Source organism: Spodoptera frugiperda, chromosome 5 (genome assembly GCF_023101765.2).
Source record: "Spodoptera frugiperda isolate SF20-4 chromosome 5, AGI-APGP_CSIRO_Sfru_2.0, whole genome shotgun sequence".
Lineage (NCBI taxonomy): Eukaryota > Metazoa > Arthropoda > Insecta > Lepidoptera > Noctuidae > Spodoptera > Spodoptera frugiperda.
Genome location: NC_064216.1, coordinates 6636722 through 6655177, shown reverse-complemented (window position 1 = coordinate 6655177; position 18456 = coordinate 6636722). Strand labels below are relative to the sequence as shown.

The 18456-nt window shown below is 36.9% G+C and overlaps 1 protein-coding gene across 1 annotated transcript; it reads left to right on the top strand.

The window, feature by feature from the left end:
* Positions 1–3254: 3254 nt before the first annotated feature.
* Positions 3255–10429, top strand: LOC118272263 (uncharacterized). Its single transcript, XM_035588655.2, has 3 exons — positions 3255–3376; positions 5601–5751; positions 9768–10429. Exons 2-3 carry the CDS (start codon positions 5601–5603, stop codon positions 9941–9943), a joined length of 327 nt encoding a protein of 108 aa, XP_035444548.2. The 5' UTR covers positions 3255–3376; the 3' UTR covers positions 9944–10429.
* The last annotated feature ends 8027 nt before the right edge of the window (positions 10430–18456 follow it).

Sequence of the window (18456 nt, the reverse complement as noted above, 5' to 3'; positions counted from 1 at the left end):
ATTCATTGGATGATTTTCCGCCCTCAAAAAAAAAAAGTAATGATAACAAAACCCCACTAGATCACTGAAACTTGCAGAGTGTACAATAACACCGTACGTCGTCCCCTTTCACCGTGAGATCTATATTCAATCGCATAGTTTTACATTTGCATGTAAAGCTTATAAATTGAGTTCATCTGTATGTATTCAGTCTTGGAGCACTCGGGTAAAGATGGCCGACTCGCTCATACCTAATTTAAAACAACTAAATTGCTTATGACTCTAAAATTTCACTTTCTATAAAGTGTGTTATGTGTGTTATTTGTTAAGATTTTGCTAAAGCGTTCGCCTAAGTTGTTTTTATGTTCCAAAGAGATGCTTTCTGATAATAAAAATATGATATTTGTTTCACAGTTTAACGAAACTTTGCCTCAAGGTCTACTTATCAGTAAAAACCACAAGCTGTAACATTTAAGTTAAAAGATTAGAAGGGAACATTAATAGACAAAAGTATTTTTCAAGCTTCCTTTCGTCTAAAAAGATATTTTGAAGTTTCTGACCTAACAAGAGTCAAAGAAAACTGAGCCGAGCTTGTTTTTGTACTAAGAATTTTCATTAATCTCGTCACTAAATCAGAAGGGTACTTATATCAAGTTGATAACAATTCGCCCTCCCATTACTGGGGAAAGAGACATAATAAGTTTACGGTGACAACGGCCGGACTCGCCCCATGGACAAACAAAGGCTTTTTATAACATTTTTGTAGTTAATTTGAAGTGGGGAACAAAGAGCTAGAGAGCACTCTTTTACTCCTAATTATAATGAAAGAGGACAGAGGATACATCGTCATAATTTCTGTCATAAGAGCAGAAATATAATCACATTTGTTACTGAAGTTTATGAGATACAACTGTGACAAATAATACGACTGGAGAAATAAATAGCAAAACAGGAAGAGAAGGATTAGAGTAATAAACAATTCTGCTAGCTGAAAAATAGATCCTATTTGTTAAAGTTACATTTTAAGGAAAATGCTTTTAAATGGAAAGCGTGATAAAAATCTTATCATTTTTGATTTAAAACACTTTTCTATCATTTAGCAAATCCAATTAAAACGTTCTTGAAATTGAATCACAATTTTCTATAATGAAAGATGGAAAATCTAGTCTGACTGAACTATCTTTTAAGTAATGTTCGATCTCAATTGGATACCTAGAAAATGTTTTCAATTCCAACTTTAGGTCTAGACATAAAAGTCCGGCTAGATAGACTCCTACCTTTTTTAGTACACACTTATATACCAAGCTATCCAAAACCAGTTTACCATGGCCTCGCTTTGCATGATCTTTCTGCAAATTCAACAGTCAATTTATATTAGTTTTGTATAACTTGATGTGTAAACGTGTGTACATAGTCTGTAAAAGCAAGAGCTGAGAAAAATGGTGTCATTTCAATTGTGGGATTGCTTCACGAGTGCCGTATTACGAGGGTTGCTAAATTTATAACGTCTTTATCATGTCCCCAAACTCCAAAGACTAAATAAATTGATTTTATACGACACGGAATGTGGCTTTTCCTTTGGTCAGTGGTTATATGTGCATAGTCATAGATTCCATTCGTGGGTCGTGTTGGAATTCCTATTTTGGTATTGCTGTTGTTTAGATTTTTTGGCTTTTTGGAATGCAGCTGACGGGCATTATGGTAAAAAGTTTCAATGGGTATGGAACAGTGATATCTTTTTATTGGGTCAAATAAGATTAATGTCTTGTAGGTAACATCAGTAAGAAAACATTACAAGAATATTGTAATCTTCACAATGTAGTTCTTTATGCTAAACGAAGAATGTGATATTTTCCTATTATTTATTAATGCATTATTCATTTATTATCACGTCACCGTGTGTCAAGTTGTGTGGAACAACGGACCGTCGAATTAATTTAATGGCATTATTCCGATCGATGTGGACTATAGATAATATTGTCATTTGAATTAGATTATTACCTGTCAGGCTATGCTGTGAAGTGCTGTCGTGTTAAGTGTTAAAAGTTCATTTGTGTCTGCGTACTTTCATCGCCATGACGCCTCCCTCAGTTCTTGTGAACACTTATTTTAGTGCCAGTGATAAGCCCTACATCGATCCTATATCAAAAGTCTTTATTTTAAGTCAATTAGCTTTTGGTATAATTAGACTTCCTTTAATCGGCGATGTACATGTAGGATTCATAGTTCTGGCGGCCGCATACTCTTTACTAGCGTCATGCTACTACGTGGGTGTGGTGTACCTGCTCAAAAGCGCATACGTCCTGAACTTCGTCATCTTCATATTTTATTTCCAGTGCGTCTTCTTCATGCTTTTCAATGTTGTGTCCATCAAAAGAATGCACCGTTATTATAATGAGCTGAACGTGTTCGATAAAGAAGTTGGATGCAGACCAAAGATTGGCAAAGGATCTATAAGGAATTTGATAGCAACTGTTCTAATGATACTATACAATGTTATATTATTTGCATTGCCGTATGTGGTTGTTACTTTGGAAAACCTTGAACTATGGATGTTGCCTTTTCCAATAATCCATATTCTGGAAGTCCATTTTTGTGGTCACCTACTGAGTCTTCTGATTCCTCGGCTGCGTCTGATAAACTACTACATGGAGCTATCGCTGTCAAACAGTAAGATATCGAAAACGTTGAATATTGAGAAGTTTGGGTATTCGAAAGCGGATAGCAACAAGACTCTTTGTAAGATGGAAAAGGTGATGAACCTGTACCACAATATGATAAAATCTTATAACTATTTGATAGAGGCTGTGAAGTGGCAGGTAAAGGATTACAAGATACTGGTTAGGGCGTGTCCACATCTTCACGTCACGACGCCGTAAACATGGAACGGTGCGGTAAAGTACCACGTTACGTTGCCGCGTCGTTCCAGTGCACGGTACGGCAACGTCGCCGGTCACGTCATCGTAAGCTGACGTAGCTCGATGCGCTCGCTCAGTTAATGCTTCAATGTCTTTTTAACAAAAGCAGAAGCAGAATACTGTACTGTGTGAACAATGTGCGGTCCATATCTCGAACGAGACTGACGCATGTTAGTGAAGAATGTACCAGAATTTTACAAGGCACGGCGACGTGTAACGTTTCTGCGTCGTGACGTTAATTTTTACGTTACGTTAACGTAAATTTGCACGTCACGTCAACGTACCGAGCCACGCTGCCGCACCGTTTCACTTTGACGACATCTTGACCTGGAGATGTGGACACGTCTTTAGTTTGTACTGATTGGTGTTAGTTCTATAGTATATTGGTTTTTTTCTAGTTGCTGGTCACCATCGTGTCTGCGTTCCTCAATATCCTGTCCTGCTGCTACAGAGTATCTTTGACTATTATCAAGGAAGATGTAAGTTTTTATATTAGTATACTACTAACGATCAAATTCTTCTGAATTTATTGAAATATTTTTTTTATGGTATAAGCCGGTAAACGAGCAGACGGATCACTTGATGGTAAGCAATCACACTCGAAACACCAGAGGCGTTACAAGTGCGGTGTCGGCCTTTTGGGTCTAGTTTCAAGCTACATCAGGGGCCGTATTATGAACTCTTATTTCCAGTCAGTTTACGCCGTGAAATGAATTGCCCGGCTAATTCGTATTATGAACACTACTGCCAGCCAGTCAGTGGTCACGTGACAATACAAACCGATTTCTGCACGACTTTTGGCTGGCTGGCTGGCGTTACGCGTATTATGAACGCTATTTTGACGTTTCAATTCTCATGTTAGTTGTCAAATTACGACTTTCAAAACAATTCAATAAAAGCGTCTTACTTGCAGCTTAAACTGAATTGCTTAGTCTTGAAAAGTTTGTTTTAGGGTTTTTATTTAGTGTTTTTATCATAATGTGTGAGGAATTGGTAATATTTGATTTTTTGGCAAGTAGTGACGAGGAGCCGAGGCGCTAAATGACCATACAGCGTAAAATACGCTAACAATGTGACCCATTCTCGATCGATGACCGTGAATTGGTTAAAAGGTATAGGCTTACCGAGGATTTAGTGCGAATCTTTGCGATGTTCTTAAGCCTCATGTCTGTGCAAAAACATCCAGAAGATGTCAGCCAAAACTTCCCATCGACATCAACAGAAGAGGCTTTTATTGTCTGACGAAATCTGAATCTACAATGGAGAATATACCACCTCAGGCATGAATGTTCACGTGGGTGACGTGGCATTACCAAGGAAGAGGTGCACCGGCTACTCATAGAAATAAGAAAACAAAAATTGAAAATCGAAAATAAAAATTCAACAAGTACTTGTTGCAACCGAATAAAATTGCAAATAAAGGAGAAGGGGACTTTTGGGCCCAGCAGTTAACTAGTTGAAATGTATATTAAAAAAACCGTCATATTTTTCTAAGGGAAATCACAAAATATGGTACCTTGTTTCTATCTAGGAAGCGAGAAAACTTAAGTTATAATATAAAACTAAATAATCATTTATGTATAACGTACTCTGTGATTTAAACTTCTTACAACATTTCTGTCTGACATCAGTCAGTCACCGATTGACAGATGACACTCGTTCATTGTGTTTCGTTCTGAGTGCGCACGTATTTTCCATGTTTTATTGTTTAACCCCACGACCTAGGCTTTATAAAGGACTTTTGACGGACCTTGCATCTCTAAATTACCTGACTCTCTATTTTCGACAACTGTTTAAGCCTATCAATCGGATATTGACGACATGGATCGCTGTGTAAATTGTACGATTGCGACTGGTCGCAGTAACTCTATTGGCAGAAGAGTCTTGGAAGATGAGGCGATTTTATCAGTTATTCGACAGTGGCGTGCATCTCAGCCTGTATAATATGGTATCTCAGTTGGGAAAGATACTAAAAAAATATACGTAACCCGACCCCCTACACAATTCTAAGATGACATTCTCCTAATTATTGAAGATGAATAATACATATTTTATACTAATATTGGTGTTTTATTTATATATCCTCCTGTCCCTTTTTTAGTTTTTAAAAGGTTAGTGCCTACTGCTTCTAATGGCCTATGCACAGCACGTTTTTTACACGCGCCGGTGCCGCGCATTTGTATCGAAAATAAGCTTAAGCTGCGTTCGAAAACTATATCTATATCACATAACGTACAAGTCCAATTTAAATTGTTATCCAAGCTCAATATTATTTGAATTATATTTCACTATGTTTTGTACGTATTGTTTTATGATATATTCTGTTTTGGAAATATATTATCTTATGTTTCAATACTAAAAGAAAACCGTAACTTACCGAAAATAAAAAATGTATACTTCCGAACGTCGCCGGCAAACATTACAAACCAGCCATAGACCAAGTGAACAATTCAGAAGGCGGCCTAATAAATGTATGCCATAATACGAAATTTAGCCAGACAGTTTACGGGCGTGAAGTGAATTGCCTGGAACTTGCATGGATGTTTAAAAGTTCATAATACGGCCCCAGGACTCATCATTATGAGCTATAACAACTATCGAGAGAATTGAATGTAACGTTCGGTGAATGTTGGTTATATTTCAATATGCCAATAAATGAATATACCTATTGCTTCAATATCCTAATACATTTTCTTCTTACAGATGCCTTTGTCGTTCATGATCACGTACGTGGGTCTGCTAGCAGGCATCATGTTACCTTTGTTCTCACCATGCATGCTCGGAGACCAGGTTCATGATGAAGTACGAAGACTAAGGGAGTTATTGGCTTCGAGGCTCTATGAGAATCAACTTGGTAAGTTCATCCAATTCCCGGGGCTCCGGCTCGAAAAACAGGAGTAGGAACGGGGTGGTTTTTAGTCTGTAAGAATCTGACACTCCCTCTCGCCTCAACCAAGGCGGGAGAAGACATTGATGATTTTCCCCGCTTAAAAAACTATTATTAATCACAAACAATACCTATTTGTCAATTACGACTAAGTTGAGAAGTCATTGGAAGATTTTCCCCCTTAAAAAAAGTTCATCCAATTCTTTTCGATTAGAAAGAATTTCAAGGTAGGTTTGTGTTATACATAATTTGTTTATTGATGTCATTTGATATTTGTGTCTTCAGTCAACTTAGTATCTAGTTTGACGTTAATAAATTATACCGAAAGTGTGTTACGCATTAATTTATTATTCTTATCAATGTATGTTTACAAATTAGAACTATACAATGTGATAGGGGTGAGACTTCTAACCCGTTAAGGCTGAGTACTACATCTAATTTTATCGACAAAAGTCGGGGGTCGAAGGGGTCGAATCCCCTCCCCCTAAAAGTTATGGCTATTTTAATATTTTTTTTACTTTTTTTGATATCAAAGGTTGTATGCGTCGTAGAAACAAAAAAAAACGACAAACGGTAGCTAATAACCTTGGCTAACTAATTCATTACTTTTTTCATATGTTTGATAATGTTTTGGTGAGAAAAAAAATCATTTGTGAATTATTTTTACCGAAAAAATCTCAATTTTCCGATATTTTCAATTATGGGTTCAACCCCCATATTATTTTTTTTGTCGATAAAATTAGATGTAGTACTCAGCCTTAACGGGTTAGAAGTCCCACGCCTATCACATTGTATAACTTGCGTATGTACTTGGGTATGTATAGTCTTAATACATATACAATAGGCGGTAAACAAGCATACGGATCACCTGACGGTAAGCAATCGTCGCTGCCCATGGACACCCGAAACGCCAGTGGCGTTACAAGTGTGCCTTTTGGGGGTTAGAAATTTAACGGTTGTTGAGGAATCGAAGATTGGGAAAAAGGGCCTTCGGTAAAACATAAAATTTTGAAATTTGGCATTCGAGAAATGTGGTTAATAAAATCCCTAGAATAATAACTTAACTACTACATGTTAAAAATCGATCGCATGTGAGTTATCTGTTATTACGTAATGTAAAGGTTGTTTGAATTAGTTCTCGAAACGGTTATAAAAATACGCTACATTTGTAACGTTTATTTACTGACAAGTATTTTTTTGGAACTTCATGCGGGTTGTAACGTATGCTGGTCTGTTAGTATTTGCACATACGAAAATGTACCTATATCTCGTAGCCAGACCGTAGAACTGGGGCCTTAGTCTGCTATTACAATTGTTGTTCAGTAGTCAGAATGGTTGATCACTGTGCAGTGCAAGAGGGACGGAGCTATGTAGGTTGTATAGCTCCACCCCTCTTGCACTGCTCAGTGATCGACCATTCTGACACAATTGTAATAGCAGACTAAGGCCCCTGATCATTTCACGATGATGATGATGCTGGCTGTAGTATATTAGATGGTATGTTAATTATCCGTGATAATTGTATGTGAGGGTGTTTCAATAAAAGTCAGTGTTTAACCAACTTGCGTACGTTTCATTACATGGTGGCAGATTTTAGAATGGCCCAAGAATATGCTGGTACCGTCCGCCTGAACTACTGCTACTTAGCAACACATGCGGCACTCCTATACACATGTAGAGTGTTGGATGTATATTTGTCGAATTAATCAATTTCCAGCCACTGCTTCCCGGTACATCTCAGTCGAATCAGTTGAAAATCCGAATTAAATCGGTTTATAAAATTGATTGGTCGGTCGACAGCACATTAAAGTAGCCTGTGGTATCATCTTCATCTAACTCTCATCTATCTCAATACAAAATCTTATTAAAGGTAAGCGTCCACAGGCCCGCATCGGACGGATATCACGCATCCGACAGATCGCACGCATCGGTCGGATCGCACTGATCGGTTGGATCGCATGCATCGGACGAATGGGTCGGATCGCATGCATCGGACAGATCGGACGGATCGCACGCATCGGTCGGATCGGTCGGATCGCACGCATCGGACGGATCGGTCGGATCGCACGCATCGCACGGATCGGTCGGATCGCACGCATCGGTCGGATCGGTCGGATCGCACGCATCGGTCGGATCGCACGCATCGGTCGGATCGGTCGGATCGCACGCATCGGTCGGATCGCACGCATCGGTCGGATCGGTCGGATCGCACGCATCGGTCGGATCGGTCGGATCGCACGCATCGGACGGATCGCACGCATCGGTCGGATCGCACGCATCGGACGGATCGGTCGGATTGCACGCATCGGTCGGATCGGTCGGATCGCACGCATCGCATGGATCGGTCGGATCGCACGCATCGCACGGATCGGTCGGATCGCACGCATCGCACTGTAATATTTGGTTTCGTGCCGAAATATTTATCAAACTTCTTCAATACGCAATGAATGTCATCTTCACTTTCACCTCCTTCGAACGTAAAAGTTGTAAAAGCCTCATAAACAGCTGATCCGATGAGGTTAACCAACAAACTAGCCTGAACTTTTTTAGGCTCTTTGCTCACTCCAGATGCCTTAAGAAACACCTCGAACTGTTTCCGCCATTTATGCCACGCGTCGGACCGCGCGGCCGGACCACCGTCGAGCGATAATTCCGCTGGAGGACGTGCGTGTTCCATTTTTAGGGTTCCGTAGCCAAATGGCAAAAAACGGATCCCTTATAGATTCGTCATGTCTGTCTGTCTGTCTGTCTGTCTGTCTGTCCGTCCGTCCGTCCGTCCGTCCGTTCGTCCGTCCGTATGTCACAGCCATTTATTTCCGAAACTATTGGGCCTACATAGTTGAAACTTTGTAGGTTGATGTATTTCGATAACCGCTATTCGAATTTTGAATTAAAATTAATAAATTTAAAAATCAAACTCCATACATGCACTCCATACATGGAACTAATTAAAAAAAAAATATTTTCTGCTAACCTAACCGTGATGGGTGTCTATGGATAGGTCTTTAAAAAAGACATTAAGGTTCCTTAAACAATTTTCCGTCAAAATCAACTGTTTGAAATTTAGACGCTTCGAAAGTGGAAAAATGAGTGTCCCCTCCTCTCTAACTTTTAAAATAAGAGAGTGTACAAATTGTGCGCATTTCATGAAACGGTCAGTTAAAATTAATCATGTTGTAAAATTAGTAATGTATGTTAGGTCGATGGAATCTTACGTCTCTATTTTTAAATTTCACTTTTCATCACTCGAAAGAACAGCCTTTTCGATCAGTATAATATGAATAATGTCTATGCAAATACTATAAAAGGGCACAACAAGATCAAGTTTCCCGGGTTCATATCAACCTTTGCATCCTGATAACCCGCGAAGTCCCAATGCAATTAGTTACTTACACATCAGACCCCACATAAATCGAACTGAACTCAAACTTGTTATTACTTAGTTAGTTTATGTTCAATCCCTTTGACTGCTTCTTAGAACATGTCCGTTATATCAAAGCATAATATCGGTGTTTTCATTTAATATTGCTTAATGGATTCGTTTTGAAAAAGTTATTTGAGAGCGAGACGATATGAAATCTAGTTTGTAATCACAGACTTTTTCTAAGTCATTATAAGAACTCAGTAGTATCAGGTACACTCCTGCTAGCTTAGTAAAATTTAAGAAAAAAATTGACTTCACGTTTGGTGCAGCAACTGGCTGCCATGCAACGTGTAGCGGGTTCAATTGTGTGATCAACAAATAGTTGTGTTGGGTCTGGGTGTCATATGTTTGAAAACGCATCTACGACACAGGAGAATCCTAGTGGGGCAACGTAAAAATAAATACAAGTCGTTCCAGACTTTTAGTACAGACCGTTTTCGAGTTGTAATATCTACTAATTTATTTAGTTATTTGTTAATATTCAGCAGCCAAAATTAATCTACACGAAATACCTTGATATCATCATCACTATCAACTAACGTGCTTGGTATCTTCGCAGATAAGTCGAGCCGAGGTATGGCGCGAGCTCTACTAGCGTGGACGGAGACCCGGGACCTCTCATTTTCCTTACTTCGGATGCTGGACATCGACATATCACTGCCGTTCAAGTTCGTTGGTCTTCTCGTCACTTATCTCATCATTTTGCTGCAATTCCAGAAAGTCATTAACCCATAAGAAGTTGCTTATGACATGAAATTATATGTCACGAGAACCTGGTGATACAGACCACTGATTATCACCAGCATTTTCAGATCAGAAGCAGGAGTATTAAAGTGGGTAACATAGAGTTTTTGGAAGGCATATTTCTCGTATAAGTCCCATATAAATCGAGCGAACTAATTGACCCAAAATTTTGCGTTGTTACTGAGAATTTTGGGATCAATAAAGTGTAATAATACTTTGCCCGACCTACAAATAGAAATAGAAATGGTATGTATTTGGTTGTAAAGTTGGTTACGTGGTTCCTCTTTGAACGGAACTCACCTGGGATATAGGATGCAATTCTAATATGTGGCTAAACTATTTTCAAAGATTCACGTATTCCGAGTGCCGAGTGTAGGTTGCACTTAAATAAATTCTGAAGACATTCCCGTGGGTTTGACTTTGAATATTTTAAATGTCTTATGTAAATAATTTTATTATAACTTTCGTGAGACATACTTAATTAATTATTATGTTATAGGCTAACTCACGTAAGTGTTTGACGGGGAACTCGACTAGTTTCAAGCGATTGACGCGCTGCTAATGTCGAATCGCCGCGTTGTGTCGCGGAATGCTGCTAATGAATATTAGCTTCTAGCATAGATTGAAACTAGTTGAGTTCCTTGTCTTATGTGTACTTGATTATATTATTGATGTTAATGCATAAGACGTAAAAACATTATGTAGGTTAGGTTTAAGAATTCTATTATGTTATTATACCAATACGTAAAAAGTTGCGGATTTATTTATAGTCTTTTCTATAACAGAGAAAGTAAATTGTAATTGTGAAAATATGTTTGTATTTAACTTTAAATGTCACTTAATCATTAAGTTCACGAACTGTGTAAACGCACCACAGCATTCAATGTAAAATAAACGTTAAATAAAAAAGAAGTGTTTAATTTTAATTAACTAAACTTAAGTACAAAGTAAAAAAGTAAGAAGGCATTTCATTAAAACAACGACTAATTTGCGTGTGAACATTAAAGTAAGAGCTCTTTCATTTTCTATTGAAGATTTTAACAAAGCGTTCAAAAGTTAACTGTTTAAAATTTAATTGCCGATAAATTTCAGTTTACGAGTTAGTTTAAAAGTCACCTTTTATTATTTAGTAATCGCGAACAGCGACAACAGCCGTTATAAAAGTTGGAAGGCCGTTAATTAATTTATGAATAAACTTTTACGCTTCAATGAAATATGAAGGTGAAGATTTTAATTAACGCTCGCTCCTGTACTAATAATGTAAGTAGCGTGCCTACCCTCCCAGGTAAATAGGGTAAGTTATTAAAAATAACTAGCTCGGTCAAAGGCAAAATTACAACTAAAAGAGCGAGGTCTAGGATAGTGAGCGACGCAGTGGTCAACACTAACTTCAGCGTTTTGATTCGCTTGAATTCTCTCTAATCACCATAACACATCATCAGCCTCACACGAAGAAGGTTTGAGTACTAATTACCACGCTTGCTCAGTGCGGGTTGGCAATTTCAAATTTATAATTAGAAATTATAAGCCCAGGTTTCCTTACGATGTTTTCCTTCATCTTTTTATCAGTGTTGTCTAAATAATCTTAGAAAGTACATAATATATAACTCGGAAAAAGTCACATTGTCACTAGCCGTTGGTAGGTTTTAGACCCTGAAACTCATGCCTAAGAAGCGCCACCACGACAATTTACGATTTCTCTCTAATTTTCTAATTCTAATTTTTTTGTTACTTCTTTACGACAAACTCGTTCTCCAGATTTCATTATAAAACATAGAAATGGACATAGGTTACTTTCTTTTAAAATTATTTGCGTGACCATCATGGTTTAGTTTGGAAAAATCACAGCAGAAAGCTAAGTTTAAACAAATACAGCTTAATTTTTTTTTTGTATGCAAAGGTATTTAATTATTGTTGTGGTATGCGAGATCGTTAACATGCAAATCCAGTAGAGTTTATTAGAACTGAAACCAGCCACTTTAATATACTGAATTTTGTATCACTGAGCGGGTTTAAACTTTTTGCGTACGTGCAGTTTTAGCCATGAATATTTGATGTCCACAACTAAAATACTTCCCGCAAATATTCGACGCGTTTGTTTCGTTCGCAGTAATTTTGAATATGTTAATTAATGTTTATGAATTGAGTCTGAAATGTGATTAAAGGATTTGTGGGAAATTTTTAGTAGAGTATGTCGCTATAATAAAAAAAAAATGTTTACACATAACTGACTAAAACTAAGTACAAAAAGCAGAGACGATTCTACATTCTATCTACTTATAACCACAAGACAGAGACAGAAAAGATAAAGTAAAACAACTGACAGACAATTGCGAAGTATTTAAGGAGAATTTCAAGATTCCAGTCCTCACTAAAAGATGTCTGTGACTAAGCCATTCTTTACGATTTAGTGACAAAAAGATATTTTGAATAAAAGTAAGAGGTATCTATTGTTATCTGGAAGAACGTTAAGCTTAGTCCTTTATACTCTTTAGAAAACATTTCAACAATTTTCCTTTTTTTTCCCGTTTTTACAATGACGAATGGTGAACCTTCCGCGAAGGAATATATTGCTACACAATTTGGGGAGTAGGCACAACCATTGTCTGGGCCATGCGATGTATTTCTTTACGCTTCTTTAATAATGTACGGGTATGAATTTAACTGGATTATGCGCCGACGATGGACAGATTAAGGAAAAGTTTTTAATTGGATTATCTTCTTCTATGAGGTCATGCAAGGAAATGACTGAATGAAGTTTGGTTTATACATGAAAATAGGCTAAAACTGCATGACTATATCTTACGTTTTATGAAAAAATATAAAGTCGGGTTTTACATTGTTGTGGAGGAAGGAGGGTGTAACAGTTTGTTTCACGTCAGTGTTATGGTGAGTGCCGACAAGGCTGACACATAAAGAGGCCCGAGCGGCTCAGCAGAGAATAGAAAATGTAACACCGGAGAGCAAAAATAATAAAAATAATCTATTCATGAAAGATTTGATGAAAATGTTAGGCTTTCAACTAAACCGAATTGTTGAAAGATATTGGAAATGGATGAAACGTTAGAGTTTCTTGCTCGTTCTTCTCCATTCGAAGCTACACTGTGGATATAGCATCTTTCAGATAAACTGACGGACGCAATTTAATTTGACGTTTCAAAACTGCCTAATAAAGGATTAATTGAAATAAATGTCTTAACTTTGACTTTGAAAATCTAACTTTTACATAGGCATGAAAAAGTCTTGATATTAAAATAGTGTAATTGCCGAAATAAGTTGCAATATTAATCTAAGAAAATGAGTTTGACAGTTATTGTTATTGTGGTAATCAATTTAATTAAACCTTTGTTTCATAGACATAATAGAGTTAATTTTGCAAGAGTTTAACGCAGTGACAATATAATCACGTCATTCTTAATTCTTATTACAAAAAGCTATAAAACAAACAAGATTGACCGATTAACTAACTTAACTAATTAAGCTGCTAACGTCGAGTTAAATAAATAATTAAGATACCTAGTACTTAAATCGAAGTAAAAGGAAAATTGGAAAACTTAAATCACTAAGTTAAAGTACTGTAATAAGAAACATCAGAACTAATTCGGAAAACGGATTGGACTGGAAATTCTCGCACCTGGGAAACGTTTAATTTTCACTAAAAACTGTCCGTCACTGTGACTAAAGTATTTCGTTTTGTGGAATGTAGTAAATTCGGTGCTGTTCTCGAACGAGTTTCGTTCAACAATTATATTTACGCTTCTATAAATAAAGTTGTAAAAACAAAACTGACATGTATTTACTGTACTTAATATTCTTATACAGAAGCTGTTGGTAAGCTTTTAATAATATACATTAGTCTTATAATAGGTAAGTAAATAAATAAATAAACTTTGTTTTTGTTTATAGAGGATTTGCACTTAGTGTTATGATATAACTTAAAGATTAAGGAATTGTTTCACAGGGTCTTGATAGCGGCTATGTATCAGATAACTTTGAATAAAGAGTGTATTTTGTATGCACTATCTGTCACATAAGTTTATCAGGCACTTATATGAACATGATAAAACAGGCCCTGACTGTTATTAGCAGACTCAAAAGTGAACTGAAATATGTCTTGGTACAAATACGTAACTTTTTAAATACATATTATCATTATCCTGCATATTAGTCCTAAATGATACTTATAAATAATTCGTGCGGACACGAGTAATAAAGTCGTGTGGTGTTAATAATTCCCCATTGTTTGGGGAAGCTGGTTTATTACGGTTACCCGGTTTTTCCTTAACAGATTGGATAGAAGGAGGATCCGAGTAAGCTTTGCCAACAGCGCCGTATAACAAGGTACCACAAAGCTTGTTACCATTGAATCTTATTTTTCGCACCATTATTTCAGATACCTTTTCACATAATAGAATGCATCGTATATTATAGTTTTTACTTTATTCTATGGATTTATTCTTCTAACTATAAAATATGGGGTTTATTATTTCGCTCTGGATAGTGGAAAGTTTATTATACTGCCATGAGTGTGTATTTGTGCATTAAATTATTAAATTTATTATTAAAACTGTCTAGTGATTTCGAGATTAATTAAAAAAATACCGTTAATGGACAAAAGCCTCTACTAGTTTCAAGTCACAGAGGGACTCTTCATCATGAGCAGCGTGCGCAGATGTTGGGATTATTTCGAACATTCTGTTCGTTGGTTAATTCAGCCGTAGCCAATTCATTCAAGTTGTAAAAATGGGAGATTAAATGTATGTTCCTAAATACATCTAAAAATAAACGTCCGAAGTTATTGACTACGTATATTTTTTCGTGAAAATTACATTAAAAATTTCGGTGGAACAGTGAACAATCTAAAGCAATTAATATACCTGGTCGAGGGAACAAAGATAACTCAATAATTACAATGTTTTCAACTCACTTCGGCACATAATTTCAGCTTTATATAATACCGAAGTTTGTCACACCAGTAAGTAATGTTGGGCACGTTTTTCACAGGAATTGTGTTCGTAATATATTATTTAATTTATTGTCCCCATGCGCCATTTCGTAATTTAATGAAATGCAGATTCTGACGTTTGTACATGTAATTATTTTGGCAAGGGTCCGGATTCGAACCGGTGTCAATTATGCCTGATCCAATTATAACCCTTGAGATTTCTGACATCTTCTGAGAAATTTCTGTGATGGTGTCCGCATCTGACTACTAATTGATTGTTTAATGTACGTTTGTATATATGTAGTACATAGTTAATATATATCTGTACATAGTCTAGTAAAGTTTTGTAATAAATCTTCGCAACTGTTGTCAAGGGTCACATCACAATGACAAGTTTAGGACAGTCGACAGCGACGCCAGCTATTTCAATTAGTTTAGTTTTTATTTTAAGAATTTCGGTAACAAAGTTTTATGTAAATGAAGAAGAATTTGACAAAAGGGACTTAATTGTAATTCAGATTGAGACTAAAGTCTATGTGCTGCTACGTCACGCCTTTTTATCCCCGAAGGGACAGGCAGAGGTGTACTTTACGGCACGCAATGCCGCTATACAATGTACACCCACTTTTCACCATTTGTGTTATAAGTCCCATGTAATAGCAGGTGAGTCTATTGCCATATACTGGGCACAATTCCAGACTCCGTGCTACTAATGAGAAACTTTTCGAAAAACTGAAAAAAGAACCCAGTTATATTATAAAAGCCCGACCCGAGAATAGAACTAGAAGCCCTTGTCCGGCAGCTGCACTTGCGACCACTCGACCAATGAGGCAGTCCTACGTGCTGTTTATTTATAAAACCTATGTGAAAAGATAACAGTAATGTAAATGTACATATATCGTTTTGTGCAGGGAACATCAATCAAAATGGTTATTACGTAATGTCAAAGTTTTGAAAATTCTACTTTATAAGTTTAGTTGAACTCGGAATGTTTTCTATAGTGGTAATGGCGTCCAAGATAAACTTGAAAAAGTAACATTGGCACTTGCAATGTTTTCCAGCCAGCATCCCGTTTTTTAACTTTCAGTGGGTCATAAGTTTAAGTTATCAGCTCGCTTGTTCAGCGCGAACGAAAAAGGACACTAACTAACTAATATTTTCGCTTCGTTTCTATGCAATATTTCACGGAATTTTCAACGAATTTTTAAGGCTTTCCCTTGTTATCGTGGCCGTCAATTTATACCATTTTTCATGGAGTCGCGCAGGTGTAGCTATAGAAACAGTTTTCCTTGATGAATGTCGGCAGTCCGCGGGAAGAATGGTCGAGTCCGCAGTTAACGAAGACGGATCGTGTCACTGGTTGACCGATGCGCAGGTAACGAAAAAAATAACAAAATGAGCTAATAACAAATTAGTTTCTTCGTGTTTCCTTTAGCCGAACCAGCTGGAAGATTACCGTTTATTTTTTGTCCCAATCTTCACTGTGAGGTTTAATGTTTGCGTAGCAGAAGTACGACAAAAAAACTCTTCTTTTCTTTTATTCTAAAACATACTAAGAGTAAAATATAAAAAGCCTTACAATTGATAAAACGGGCACGTATCAGTTCTTAGCGCTCGTAGCCGCGTAGAATTCTACGGCGTAGGCGCTACGGCTACGAGCTACGACGTTCAGAATGTGTGGAAAAAACTGTTTGCATATAACCCGACAATTGAAAGCCTCCCCATCTAACGCATGTCGGATACGTCCATAAATCTGTATCGGAATAAAAACTGAAACAAATAGAGGCTGTATGTATTCTGGCTAGCTGCGTAGTTTAGATAATATTTCCGTTATAATGCCCAGTGCGGGTACTGCGGTTATTTGAATATTAATTAGAGGTTCAAACCCTAATTCATTTGCGTTTAATTATAAATAATTTAATACTGCTGGTATTGTAGTCAATTACTGTGTTTGGTTTCGCTAGTATTTACTGTTGGAGTTTTTATTACAATTTTTACAATAAGTTAATCTCGTAGATAATGAGCTGATTTTTAACTGTGCAGTTGGTGCAGTGATTCGATTTTCATATTTTAGCATTACATTTACAAGGCCGGTAACGCACCTGTGACTCCTCTGGTGTTGCGGGTGTCCATGGGCGGCGCTGATCGCTTACTTGACTCATCTGCTTGTTTGCCACCTATTCCATAAAAAAATAAAGCATACGGAATTTCTAGGTCTGTGTGAATTTGTATCTAAATGACGATAGTGATTATACTTATGTATTAAACTAGGTAAATAAACTCGCTTCTATAATAGTGCGTCGAATGCAAGACAAGATTGATAAGGCTGATTGAGCAATGTGTGTGTGTGTGTGTGTGCGTATACGACATTCAATTACCCACACAGGTTGGAAGCGCGTATCTACGCTGCATTGTGCACCGACCCGACCATGTTGAATCAAGTTACTACATTGACATACAACGCGTCACAGAATAAGCAAATCTCGAATATCAAATCGATTACGAATCGAGTTCGACATTTACATAACATAACATATGTAGGTAACTTGACGTCTTTGAATTCAAGATGGAGTAATATAAGGACTAATATTATGGGAATAGTGTAATTGTGAGAGCTTATTATAATAATTTGACTTAATTTCATTATCATTTCAGCTATAATACGAGCGCTAGTAAATTCCAATCGGTTAATGGAAAGGGATTTGCCAATCAAAATGTCGAAGACTTTATTCAATTAGACTTAAAGGACACTTTTGAAAATCAACAATACAATAAGAAATAATGTCTAGCTGTCGTTCAATCTTTAACACAATATATACATCAGTTTCATAGACCAATACAATCGAGTATCAAATAAAAAAAAAACACTCTCGAAACTTTAGTAGCCGCAAGCGCTACATTAATTAATAGGGCTGTCACGTATTATTTTATTTTACTCTTTCGTTTCTGTATTGGAAATATATCAATAACAGAATCAGGGTTGTGCCTGAATTTCGTACGAGCTCGGTTTCACAGTCTGTATGGCTGCATGCGACATTCAATTACCTACATGTGACTTGATACGACCTACAGATGCAGTGTGCATTCAACCATCTCTGTACGTGTAATCATAGCTCGTATTTGCTTGTATTACATTTTGCTCTTTTTGGTATGTAATGTAAAATTTTTATCATCATCATCATCATATCAGCCACAAGACGACCACTGCTGAACATCGACCTCCCCCAATGACTTCCAGATAGGCTGGATGGAAGCGAAAAGCGAAATCCAGCGGCCCGCAAAATAAAATAAAATTCAGATACTTTTTACTTGAATTAAAAAAAAGAAATGATTTTATTCTCTATGTTATTTATTTATGGATGAGTACTGTGTAAAGGTGAATGACTTTTAGTGGAATCTGTTCAAAGACTCAAAATAGCTATTTTGTTAAAATATCGTTGATATATTATAAAGTCGACAGTGCGGTTAGACTGTGGATGGGTCATCGATGTCACATGCTAACCGCAAACGTAAAGTTCAAGGGCGAACATTCTTCATTAATAGTCCCGAAATCGATTTT

What these genes read in the sequence shown, in the direction of transcription:
- LOC118272263 (XM_035588655.2), top strand. Translation starts at nt 5,601, where the DNA reads ATGCCTTTGTCGTTCATGATCACGTACGTGGGTCTGCTAGCAGGCATC. An exon ending in GCTCTATGAGAATCAACTTG is followed by an intron (nt 5,752 to 9,767) that starts GTAAGTTCATCC and finishes GTATCTTCGCAG; the next exon opens with ATAAGTCGAGCCGAGGTATG.